The 12,633-nt window shown below is 32.2% G+C and overlaps 1 protein-coding gene across 1 annotated transcript; it reads left to right on the forward strand.

Moving 5' to 3' along the window:
* The first annotated feature begins 10,288 nt into the window (after positions 1–10,288).
* LOC147070311 (chymotrypsinogen B-like) lies at positions 10,289–12,239 on the forward strand. Its single transcript, XM_085949394.1, has one exon. It carries the CDS (start codon positions 10,425–10,427, stop codon positions 11,733–11,735), a length of 1,311 nt encoding a protein of 436 aa, XP_085805520.1. The 5' UTR covers positions 10,289–10,424; the 3' UTR covers positions 11,736–12,239.
* The last annotated feature ends 394 nt before the right edge of the window (positions 12,240–12,633 follow it).

Consider the following 12,633-nt stretch of genomic DNA (forward strand, 5'->3'; position numbering starts at 1 on the left):
ACTTCAGCTATTCATAATTTGTTTATTGTATTTTTTGTTGTAACCTCTGACTAAATAGGTAGGTAATAGAGTTTTTACCTACTTTATTGTATTGATTTACTATATAAGGTAGAGTTAAGGGTGTTCGTTGTCAGTATGTGTTTGCCTTTGGAGAGTGTACACGACGCCTGAAGATGCCGAAGGGCGAAACCCGGGTCGCAAAAAACGACTTCAATGGAATAGTACAGAGCTTGAATCTATTAGAATTTAAATTCAAATTACATCAAGTACCTTCGGTCGAAAGTATTAATACCAATAAACTAAGATTACATTATTTACTGTAAAAAACCAATTTCACTCAAATTTTTCCGGGCACAGGGGTAGATTTTTAAAAACTGGCCGGAACGCTGTCTCCAAGAATTTTGCGAACCGGAACGGCGCTCCGGTCTTTTTCGAGCTTTGTTATACTCTCAATAATGAAGATAATTATTAATTTGTTTCATGAACCTTGAAATAATGGAGAACTCGTGTGAATATAAATGGGTATATTAAAAATTATAAAAAAATACACAAAGTAAGCTTGTAAGTTGTGACCGGTTATACTTGAAATCTAATGCTAATAGCTAAACTTGTCATAAAATTGAATTGTGTGTCTGATCTGTTGGATTTTTCTATTCTTAATCAAATATCAGTTTTTCAAATAACACGTTCTTGAGGTGTCACGATAAACGTCAAGCTTTCATTAATTCGAAAAACGTGCAGTTTAATTACATTACATTGATAGTGAATATTAATTCAATCATGGCCACAGTACTCAAGCCGGCAGTTTTGTTTTTTATGATAATACTATGTGAAATTATTCTATGTGATGGGCTAGCGGTCGTCGATAATCCAGAGATTTTTTTACATCCCTGTCCCAACTCAACTGACGTTAGTGAAGTACACGAAACAAATCAACCACCGGATCAATATAAATATACACTATCCTTACATTCAACTTTTTCATCCGGTTCCAAAATTCAACTTAAATTTGACTCTGATGCTAATGTAACTCTGCAAAATAAAATTGCACGTATTACTTATGATGGTGTTGGGAAAGTATTTAACCTAAGAGTCAATACACACAGTGATCATCTTTATGTCGATGTCCAGAGTGTTCCCGGTAAATTGTTTCCAAGTATATTAAGTGTTATTGTCGACGGAGACGAGCTCTGTTCTGGTGCATTACCAAAAAATTGGACCCAGTTTGTAGACAAACCAAGCGAATTCGCAACGTCTCTAAATACGTCGTCAAAAACGACATAAAAATTATATCTGAAATACTACATGTCGCGTTAGGAAAGCACAACATTATCGGAGGTGATATCGCACATCAAAAAAAGGGGATTTATGAAATTATATTACACATTGGATTATCAAGGAAAACACTAACCAACGATATAGCACTATTGAAACTTTCTTCTGAAGTAAGTTTCGGTGAGTACGTACAGCCGATCTGCATATTGTGGGATAAGTCTAAAAAAGAAAAAACTGTTATTGTTGGAAAACCAGGAACTGTTTTGTCGGGTGGGGTTTAACTGAAACCGGTGTTCTCTCTACTGAATTGGGACAAGCAACAATGCCAGTGGCGTCCGACCACGATTGTTTTCAAAGTTATCCCATCTTTTATGAAAGATTCTTGAACGAAAAGACATTCTGTGCGGGCTTCAGGAACGGAACCAGCGTGTGCAACGGTGACAGTGGAGGTGAAAATGTACATTTCAGAAGATGCTGACGATGGTGATGTAATTTAAAGCCTTCGAGGTCTAGTGTCAGTCAGTGTTTCCCAAAAAAACTCTAAAATGTGTGACCCTTCGAATTATGTTGTATTCACTGATGTTGCCAAGTATTTAGATTGAATAGAAAGTAAAATTCAATTACTTTAAATTTGATTGGTGGGTTATGAACGTCTTTTTCGCCTTTTCCTTTCTTTGATGATTGATATTAGAATGCAAACGTTGGCAACTAAATATTTAATCGAAATCCTTAATTAACTGATTTTATCCAACAAATAATATATTTATGTAATATTAGTTATAGAAATGATAAAATAATAAAATACAATTTGATATAATATGTGACTATTTAATTCGCACACTTTAATAATATCCTGAACCGGTTTCTTCGCTTTAGGTGACCATTTAAAAGAGCGATTTGTACAAAATATCATTATGCAAAAATATAGAAATATAACATCTTTACTTTAAAACGGGTTAATCATATTTTTATTAGGCAGAATATTATTTGATATTCAAAAAAATTATATTATAATTCTTTATCTTAATATTTTATTATGAAATGTTGCCAACAATAGATTTATATAATATATAGGTTATTAGTTTCTGTCATGACATCTAAGTTATTGTTAACTGTTTTTATTCAATAAATAATACATACTGTGAAATATTAATTGTAGAAAATAATGATGAAACATTGAAAAGAGCGAAAATTATATTTTTTGAGACAGCCAAAATTATGCTTAGATTTTCAAACAAATAATATCATATTTATCTATTTTATCTAAATATATTATTAATTTATATATGTAATTAGTTTCTGTCAGATTTCATGACATAAAATGATATTTTATAAAAAATAATTGTTATTAATTAACCTATTACAGTTTTTTGTTTTTGTTACTGGTTATTTTTCCCAATAGAATAAATTATTTTTAATAATAGTGAATTGTATATAACAATTCATAATGTAAGAACCTATGATGTATTAATTTCAATACAGTGTATTATGTATTTCATTGTTTAATAATTGTATAATTAGGAAAATAATAATTTAAAAGAAGACACAAATTTCTATTACATCATTGTAAGTTGGTTAATGATTTACATAAAGAAAATTTTGGATACTTTGGATATTTTAGATACACAAATAAAAAACAAACGTACCTACGAACAAAAATATATGAAAATAAAGATATAAAAAATGTTGGGGAACAAATAAAATAAATTTCAATCCATATTTGTATATAAGTAGACTTTAGGTATGACTCGTTATCAGCATTTCCATTAGGGAACACAGGTATGTATAATCTATGTAGCTGCATCTGATTATACACGTATTATAGGCATTTTTTTTTGTTTTTAGTAGGTACTAAGTGTTTAAAGCTAGTGATTTTAAGTTATTACTATACTAACAGCTGGAACGGATTAAATTTCAAATTACACTTATTATCGTAGGCAGGGCTCAAATTGACTGGAACACACCGGAGCGCCGTTGCGATTAATAAAATCTAGTAGGAAAATAATTTGACCATCTGAGCTAGATCGGCCATAAAACAAAAAAACCTAACACTTATTTTTATAAAATACTCATAAATTTAGATAACTTTGTTAATATTTTCGTAAAATCATCGAGCGCTCCGGTTCGTAAAATATTCCAATTTGAGCGCTGATCGTAAGTATGTAAATTTCTACAGATACGAAATTCGAAAAACCAGAAAACCACTTGTTTTATATGTTTTTGTACTTTTAACGGGCAGATCCAGTGACGTCCTATGGGGGTAGGCAGATTTAGTGTCGCTTGGGGGCGGCAGTTGCTCGAAGAGAGGAAAATCGAGGAGAATCATTAGGAATCCATAGAAATAGATACCTAAACTTAGTAATACGGGAATATCTTTCCATTAAAAAATTGAGCTCACTGGTTGGAAACAAGATGTAATAATTAACATGAAAGTTTTAACAGGGGTGTAATTTTTTTTGTCGGGTTCGCGATGTCTGGTTTATTTTTTTTGTCCTTACACGTCAGGCCCTAGATGACCAGCAATGACACGTGCAGATTTGCAAATTATATTGGAATTATGGGCAGGTAAGTATATAAGGTGGCCATACACGTACAGTTTGAGTAGCAGATTGAACATGAACAGAAAATAACTGTACGTTAGTGGACACACCACAGATCAGTTCAAACTACCCCATTTAAATCTATCGAACTATCAACAGACGTGCACATATACGTACAGTTATTTTCTGGCAGAGCAAGTGTCAAAAACTATGGAGGTTAGGTTCGTGGAGATAATACACAGGGGTAGTGTTTAAATTAGTTTTAAGTAGGGTATACTTGAATGATATTGATACACGAATAATTTTACTTTGAATTTATTATGATTATAATTGTTTTTATTAGAAACAAATTGACATAAAATACACACCGATGACGTTGGTAAAATAAATCATTATTTCACTAGTGGATTGTGTATTTTATCGATTCACCGAAACAATATTATACACATTCGTGTAAATATAAAATATTTTGATCTATAATCTTTTCTTTTGAATAAATTATTCCCTGCTTAACCCTCGTAAAAATAAATAAAATATAATATTTGCGATCTCCGCGTACATATTATTACACTATTAAGGGCGGACGTGCTCAGCGTTGGTCAAAATTGAGCTTTTATTGTATATTCAAAGCATGATCCTGGACATTCCTTAAACGTTGTAGATAATCTTTTTATATAATTTTGAAGCCTTACTATCTTTTATATTTATTTAAATATTTGTCGACTGCATAAAGTATTTAAGTAAGTACATAAAATAGTATTCTTTTAAACCTCTCGCTCTTATGTTTTAGAAAATAGTCATATTTCAGTACATACATGTGCAGTGGTGTTAAGATTTTTTACGTTTATTAATTTTTCAACGCACTTACAAAACCATTAGTATAATTTATGTTGAAATTATTTTAGTGAAATATTTACGATAAAAAATTATATTGATAATCTCTGTGATCCCAAATTTGACAAGAATTAGGCATTTTATTATTAAAAAAATGTGCAAAATTAACACATTTGAAGATAATTCTAAAGATACTCATTATAAGCTATGTTTTTAAACATTCAAGTTTAATAAATATCCTACGAATATTGATTGCCTTATAATAATTATTGACCTAAGAATAAGGTAGTGTTTTTTTGAAATATGCCATTTCTTTGGCATTCCCCAGTAGTTAAGCTACAGCATACGGCCATGGCCATAAATTGACTAACTATAATTGAAGTAGGGAGTAAAATGATGTTAACGCGCGTGTTTGAACATGTACCGTTTAAAAAAAAAAATTTAAAAAAATCGGTTAGGTATGCCAGTCATTCAGTTTTGAAAGTTGTCAGATGTATTTACAAATGTATCTAAAACCGCGAATCTGCAATATTATCTATTGAAGCAAAAATGGGATTTAGATTTTACATTTAGCGGTATATATTTTGTTACTAATGTATCCATAAAACACATTTCCTAAATATTTCAGTCATGAAAAGATGATAAAAAAATTGGTATGTGTACTTATGTACGCGCGTTAGAAGTTATACTTCTTTGGCGTTACCAAACAAAAACAAAACTTGAGATAAACTAGATTATTTAACTAGCTACTAATTATATTGTTAAATTACACACTCAAGAAAAGGGACCGCTTATTGGAACGCCGTTGGTTTATTTCTATACACTTTAACTTATACCTATTACTTCTTTTCTAGGGATTTTAAACTTTTAGGGGTAGTAATCGATGACAAACTAAATTGGTCAAAGCATGCGGACAGAATCTGCAAAAGAGCAGCGGTGACTTCGCTCAAACTAGCAAGAATGGCCAAACCCATATGGGGTGTATTTTCTGAAGCTCTTAGAATTCTCTACACTTGTACAATTGAGCCTATGATCACGTATTCTATGATCACTATGATCAGCATATGGTATGAAGCTGCCAAACGGAAAAACATAGCAAAAAAAACTCAATATAGTTCAGCGAGCACTAGCGATACGAATATGCAGAGCTTACCGCACAGCTTTGCTAAATTCAACGCAAGCTCTAGCAGGACTTATGCCTCTAGATTTACGTTTAAAACAAATCTCTCTCACTTACAAAGCTAAGAAGGGTGAGGAGGGCCTCGCAGGTTTTCTGCCTGACGATAGGTTTTTGGTGGACCAGCGCTCGAAATGGAAAAATTTACGAACCGGAGCGCTCGACAGTTTTCTAAAGATTTTTACATAGTAGAGTTATCAAAGTATATGTGTTTTTTTCATAAAAATAAGTGTGTTAAATTTTCTATTATATGGCCTATCCAGCTCAGACGGTCAAATTATTTATTCCACGAGATGGAGCGATAATTTTACCGATTTCACGAACAGGAACGGCGCTCCGGTGCGTTCCGGTCCATTTCGAGCCCTGTGGTGGACTAAATAAGGCTGTCACATCCGGCTAGACTATTTTCTGAAGTGGTTTCTCATCCTGCAACGTTGGAAAGCAACGAATGCAATAACATGCCGATTTTCACAGATGGGAGCAAAATTGATGGCGGTACTGGTGCAGGGTTTGTGGCATACATTACTGGCGGTGAGATAGCGGCTCATAAGTACCGCCTTGCAAGCTATTGTACGGTAATGCAGGCCGAACTCTATGCCATCCAATGCGCTCTGGAGTGGGCAGGCTCAGATCCAATCTAACGAAAGCTCACCGAAAACCATGGTATTTGTATTTATTCAGACTCCAAAAGCTCAATCCAAGCAATTGGAGATCCCTTTGTCTACTAATCCGATTGCCTTTTCTATTCACAGTGAGTCCGAAATACTGAGACGGCGCCACCACGAGGTGCACTTTAAGTGGATAAGGGGACACACCGGGATAGAAGTAAATGAAAGAGCCGACAAACTGGCTCGGCATGGTGCCTCTGAACCCAAGACCGCGATAGCTTATGACAAATTTCCTCTGAGCTACGCAAAAATTACAATTTCAGATATAGTGAAAAAAGAATGGAACTCACGATACATAAACTCATCGACAGGGGAGTTGACCTGAAAGTTTTTATTAACTTAATTTTGTTAATTTAAGGAATTGCAAATGGCCGACAATAATAAATTCGATGCCTAGGCAACGGAACAATTCTAAACTTTAATATTATACTCTATAATCGTCACGATTGTATTATCATACTGTGGCGTAAAGGTAGTGCGTTCGGCTGATAACTGAACAATTAGTGGTTTGAATCCTATTGTGTTTTTTTTTCGTGTGAAAAAATAAATCATTTGTTACATCTCACACGCCAAAAATACCCTCTGATCTGATTTTCCATACGCGTCTAAAGAAGTATAACTTCAACAATATTGTGTAAAAAATAGGGCGTCATTTTGGCGCTGTTCAGGGGCGGTATTATGTCTAGGGACGTCGCTGCTTCTATTCTCTCTATGGAGCATCCCATTGTGTGTATCGTGTATCCATAATATCTTTCTGTAATTAAACTGGTATTAGATTATACAATTTCACATAAATGCTGACCATATTAATTATCGTTTGTGTTTTTTAATTATTATTGTTGGTATTCGTCAGTATACCTTTTGTGCTCAGTTACGTTAATTAATATGATGTTTTAATGATTGCATTAATTTATTATTTTAAAAGTGAAAATAAGCACTTAAGTATGTTCCTACCCAACATTGTAATATTTATTTTTAAAATTTAAACAATCGCATTCGTTGGTGAGTGCGCATAGTGCCTGTAGATTCCGATTGGTGAAACCTATGTCGCAAAAAAATGCTCAAATTGAATCTCTTTGGGATATAATTATTAATATAAATTATCATTAAATCACTAATTCGTTTTAACTTCCAAAATTTTGCTTTACTGCAGAATATTTTGTAGACATCTGTGAAATCTGTTTCTAAGTCCATTCCTGTAATTATTTTGTCTGTGACACTATGAGCTTGCGTCTTTGGTTTTAAACTTGCATTTTTCTCTATTTGTTACTAGATGTCTGTAGTATAACTACACTATTATTATTACATCTCCATATCCCCAGATATAATACCTATCAGTGTTCTTTATAAATATACATTCATTCATATTGCTTGTGCAAAAAGGGATATGAGTATTTTTCTTTGGGCAACCATTTATATATGAACAACTGACATCATATTATTACATATATTTTTAAATCTAACATTATTTGAATAATAAATCTAAAAAGCTAGATAAACAGGAAATCTTCGAAATTAATTGATATAAATATAATATGCCCAATTTACAATAATATGTTGATTGAGCAATTGAATTTCGCGCTCTTCCATTATTATGTCCGATATAATGATAGATATATTCCCAGGGCTCGCAATGAACCGGAGCGCAAAGCAGCGCTCTTCCGGCTCATAAAATCCCAAAATTATTTGCTGCGTATTGTGGAAATATTGTTTTGACAAACAAAAAACTTAACACACTTATTCTTATAAAATACTTACACATAAAAGAAGATAACCATGTATCTATAATATATATAATATATCTATGCAAATAATATTTTCGTAAAATTATCGAGCGCTCCGGTTCGTACAATTTTTCATTTTGAGTGCAGGAGATTCTTTATACGTAGGCTTAGGGTTCTTACGTATTTAAATATTTTTTTTGAGCGGCCCCACAACAAAGTAGCAAAAATATCTATCTGTTTCGGAAAATTTTGAAACATGGCCTATTTTTCAGTAATTATTTTTAAATATTTTTGGATAATTTGTACATATTTTTATATATTCTACATTTAAGCACATATTTTCACATAAACACAAAATTTCAATTTCAATCACTACCCTCTCAACCCGTGATAAACAAGGTGGGGGACTTGGCTTAGTGCAGTAAATAAAATTACTATACTGCGAATTTGGAAAAATTACAAGAAGTTATGGAGATGCTTGATGAGGAAGATTCCAACTCTATTTCAATAGCAAAAGAAATAATTGGAAACCGTTACATAAAAAATGAATTGGCATTCATCATCTCAAATTATGGTCATCTGGTAAGCATAATTAAAATGTTAGAATAATCTACAAATTTACTAGTGGAGCAAATATATATTTTAAACAATACTGCTGCTGAAATAAGAAAGGTTCAATTGGAATAAAAATATGTACAAAGTTAAAATAAACAGTGTTTTAAATAAAAGTATTGGACTTGGAATGCTCCAGAATATAATAGCTGTTATGGAAAATCTAACAGATGCCTCAGATGTTTCAAATTTTTCTACTTCAGAAATAGGTTCATTTACATACGCAATAATAACATCTGTAGAAGTGGAAAGAAGTTTTTCGATGTGTAAAAATTAGATAGTAGATCAAATCGTCAAAGAGAAAATTTGAAGCATTATTTTATTATTGATTGTAATAAAGCGTTTTCTCTTTGTGAATAAATAATAAATTAAGTTGTTGAAATATATATATATTTATATAATTTATTGTAATAGGTATATCAATTTTTAGCTCCTATTTTTGTTTTTTATCACATAATTATGAAATTTTATTAACATTTTTAAATTATATTTACATATTTTAGGTACATATTATTCATTTTTAGCACCTAAAAATCCTAAGCCTACTAATAAGTATTCATTATGGAAGTATGAATATTCATTTTATTTAGCTAAGGGACCTAAATTCGATTAAAATAATGTTTTTCTGATACGCTAGGACGCTAGGTAAATGTTAATGGTATATAAGGTTATGATAAAAAGGTAACAGTTAGCCATTGTCAAAAGCAGCATCAGATATTCTATAATGCAGACTGTAGGGCAGCGCTTGAAATGGGAAATTTTATGAACCGGAGCGCTCGATTTGGTTAGCTCGAGTTCTCTGGTAGATACCGATGTCGCCTCGGGGCGTCATGTGATGCTGGATTTGCCTGTCAGATTATCTGAAAACATATCTAGACATATCTCTTACAGGCGATTCCAGCAACAAAGAAGAAGTCATACCCGTCAAGGGTATGTAAGGTATGTACCAAAATGAAGAAATGAGGCGAGACTCGGTACATGTGTTAAAAGTATGATGTTGTTGATGATATAAGGTTATTGGTAAGAATGTTATTGAAATTATTAAACTGTTTTCTGTTGTTTCTGAAAGTTTCATTTAAATAGTCCCATAAATAACCCAATAAACTAAGATTTACACTATTTACTATAAAAAACCAATTTCACTCAAATTTTTGTCTGGGCACAGGGGTAGATTTTTAAAAACCTGCCGGAACGCTCTCTCCAAGAATTTTGCGAACCGGAACTACGCTACGGTCTATTTCGAGCTTTGGAATACTCTCAATGGTGAAAATAATTTATAATCTATTTGATGAACTTTAGCATAATGATGAACTCGTGTGAATTTCAACGGGTATATTAAAATTATAAAAAAACAATACACAAAGTAAACTTGTAAGTTGTGACCGGTTATACTTGAAATCTCATGAAAATAGCTAAACGTGTCATAAAATTTAATTATGTGTCTGATCGGTTGGATTTTTTAAATTCTTAATCAAATATCACTGTTTCAAATAACACGTTCTTGAGGTGTCACGATAAGCGTCAAGTTTTCATTAATTCGTAAAAAGTGCAGTTTATTTACATTGATTATTATTACAGTGAATATTATCCAATCATGGCCACATTAATTAAGACGGAAGTTTTGTTTTTTATGATACTAATATGTGAAATTATTTTAAGTGATGGGCGAATGTTTAGTGATAATCCACAGAATCGTGACCATCCCTGTATCAACACAACTGACGTGAGTGAAATATACGAAACAAATCAACCACCGGATGGATATGAATATACACTATCCGTATCTACATTTTTTACATCTAGTTCCGATATTCAACTTAAATTTGACTCTGACGCTAATATAACACTGATAAGTAAAATTGGACGTATTACTTATGATAGTGTTGGAAAAGTGTTTGACATAAGAGCCTATACAGGTGGTAATCGTTTTAATGTCAATGTCCAGAGTGTAGGTAAATCGATTCCGAGTATATTAAGTATTATTGTCGACCATGACGAGCTCTGTCCTGGTGGGTCACCAAAGAAAAATTGGAATGATTTTGTAGACGAACCCAGCGATTTCGCTACGTCTCTAAACGCCCCAGAACGACAGGCAAAGGCATGTGGCAAAAAACAACTAGAGTTTAGTGAGTTGATAACAAGCGCACAAGGAACTAAGCCAGGAGATTGGCCGTGGCATGTCGCCATTTTTAGAACAAAAACTGTTTCTTCAGCAGAACAATCTTACATTTGTGGAGGGAGTTTGATCTCTACAAGAATTGTTGTAACGGCCGGGCATTGCGTCGTCGAAAACAACATAAAGATAATACCAGAAAGACTACACGTCGCACTGGGAAAGCACAACATTATCGGAGGTGATATCGCACATCAAGAAAAGGGGATTTATGAAATTATATTACACAGTGGATTTTCAGGGAAAACACTAAGCAACGACATAGCACTATTAAAACTTTCTTCTGAAGTAAGTTTCGGTGAGTATGTCCAGCCGATCTGCATGTGGGCTAAGTCTAAAAAAGATAAAACTGTTATTGTTGGAAAACCAGGAACTGTTGTTGGGTGGGGTTTAACTGAAACAGGCGTTCTCTCTACTGAATTGGGACAAGCAACAATGCCAGTGGCTTCCGACTACGATTGCCTTCAAAGTTATCCCGTCTTTTATGAAAGATTCTTGAACGATAAGACATTCTGTGCGGGCTTCAGGAACGGAACCAGCGTGTGCAACGGTGACAGTGGAGGTGGAATGTACTTTTCAGAATATGCTGATGATGGAGATGTAATTTGGAGTCTTCGAGGTCTAGTGTCAGTCAGTGTTTCCCAAAAAAACTCTAAAATGTGTGACCCTTCGAATTATGTTGTATTCACAGATGTTGCCAATTATTTAGATTGGATAGAAAGTAAGATGTAAATACTTTAAATTTGATTTGTGGGATATGAACGTATTTTTCGCCTTCTTTGATGATTGATATTTAAATGCAAACGCAACTAAATATTTAATCGAAATCCTTAATCAACTGATTTTATTCAACAAACATTTATGTAATATTAGTTATAGAAATGATAAAATAATAAAACACAATTTGATATAATATCTAACTATTTAATTCGCACACTTTAATAATATCCAGAACTGGTTTCTTCGCTTTAGATGAACATTGAAAAGAGCGATTTGTAGAAAATAATACCATTATGCAAATATATTATAATAACAACTTTACTTTAAAACGGGTTATACATATTTTTATTATGCAGAGTATTATATTTAATTATATTTTTTGAGATACAGCCAATTTTTGGTTTTGATTTTCAAAAAAATTATAATATAATTCTTATCTTATTATTTTATATAAAATGTTGCCAACAATAAATTTATGTATATAAGTTATTAGTTTCTGTCATGACATCTAAGTGATATATAAAAAAAAATGTTAATAATTTAAGTTTTTTATTTTCCTATGTTTTTGTAACTGCTTATTTTCTCTAACAAAGAATAAATTATCAGTAATAATAGTGAATTGGGTTTTAAAATTTATAATGTACCTATAATATATTGAATTTAATAAATGTTATTGCGTTGTTAATTTTAAACATAAGAAAATAATATGGTAATTGTGCCGCAGCTGTCATGAGCTTTTATAATATTTTTTTTTATGAAAAGAGTTTATTTCATGTAGACAATTATAATAAATACCTTTTTCTGTCGGCGCATAGTAAAGCGAACTAAGATTCTATTAGGTAAAATTAGGTTCAGGTAGGTTAGGTTAGGTTTGGTCTAAAAAGAAAGCTATAAAATCTCATGACGGCAT

The sequence above is a fragment of the Rhyacophila brunnea genome, unplaced genomic scaffold, assembly GCF_057557595.1.
Source record: "Rhyacophila brunnea isolate RB1 unplaced genomic scaffold, BYU_Rbru_1.0 scaffold_22, whole genome shotgun sequence".
Lineage (NCBI taxonomy): Eukaryota > Metazoa > Arthropoda > Insecta > Trichoptera > Rhyacophilidae > Rhyacophila > Rhyacophila brunnea.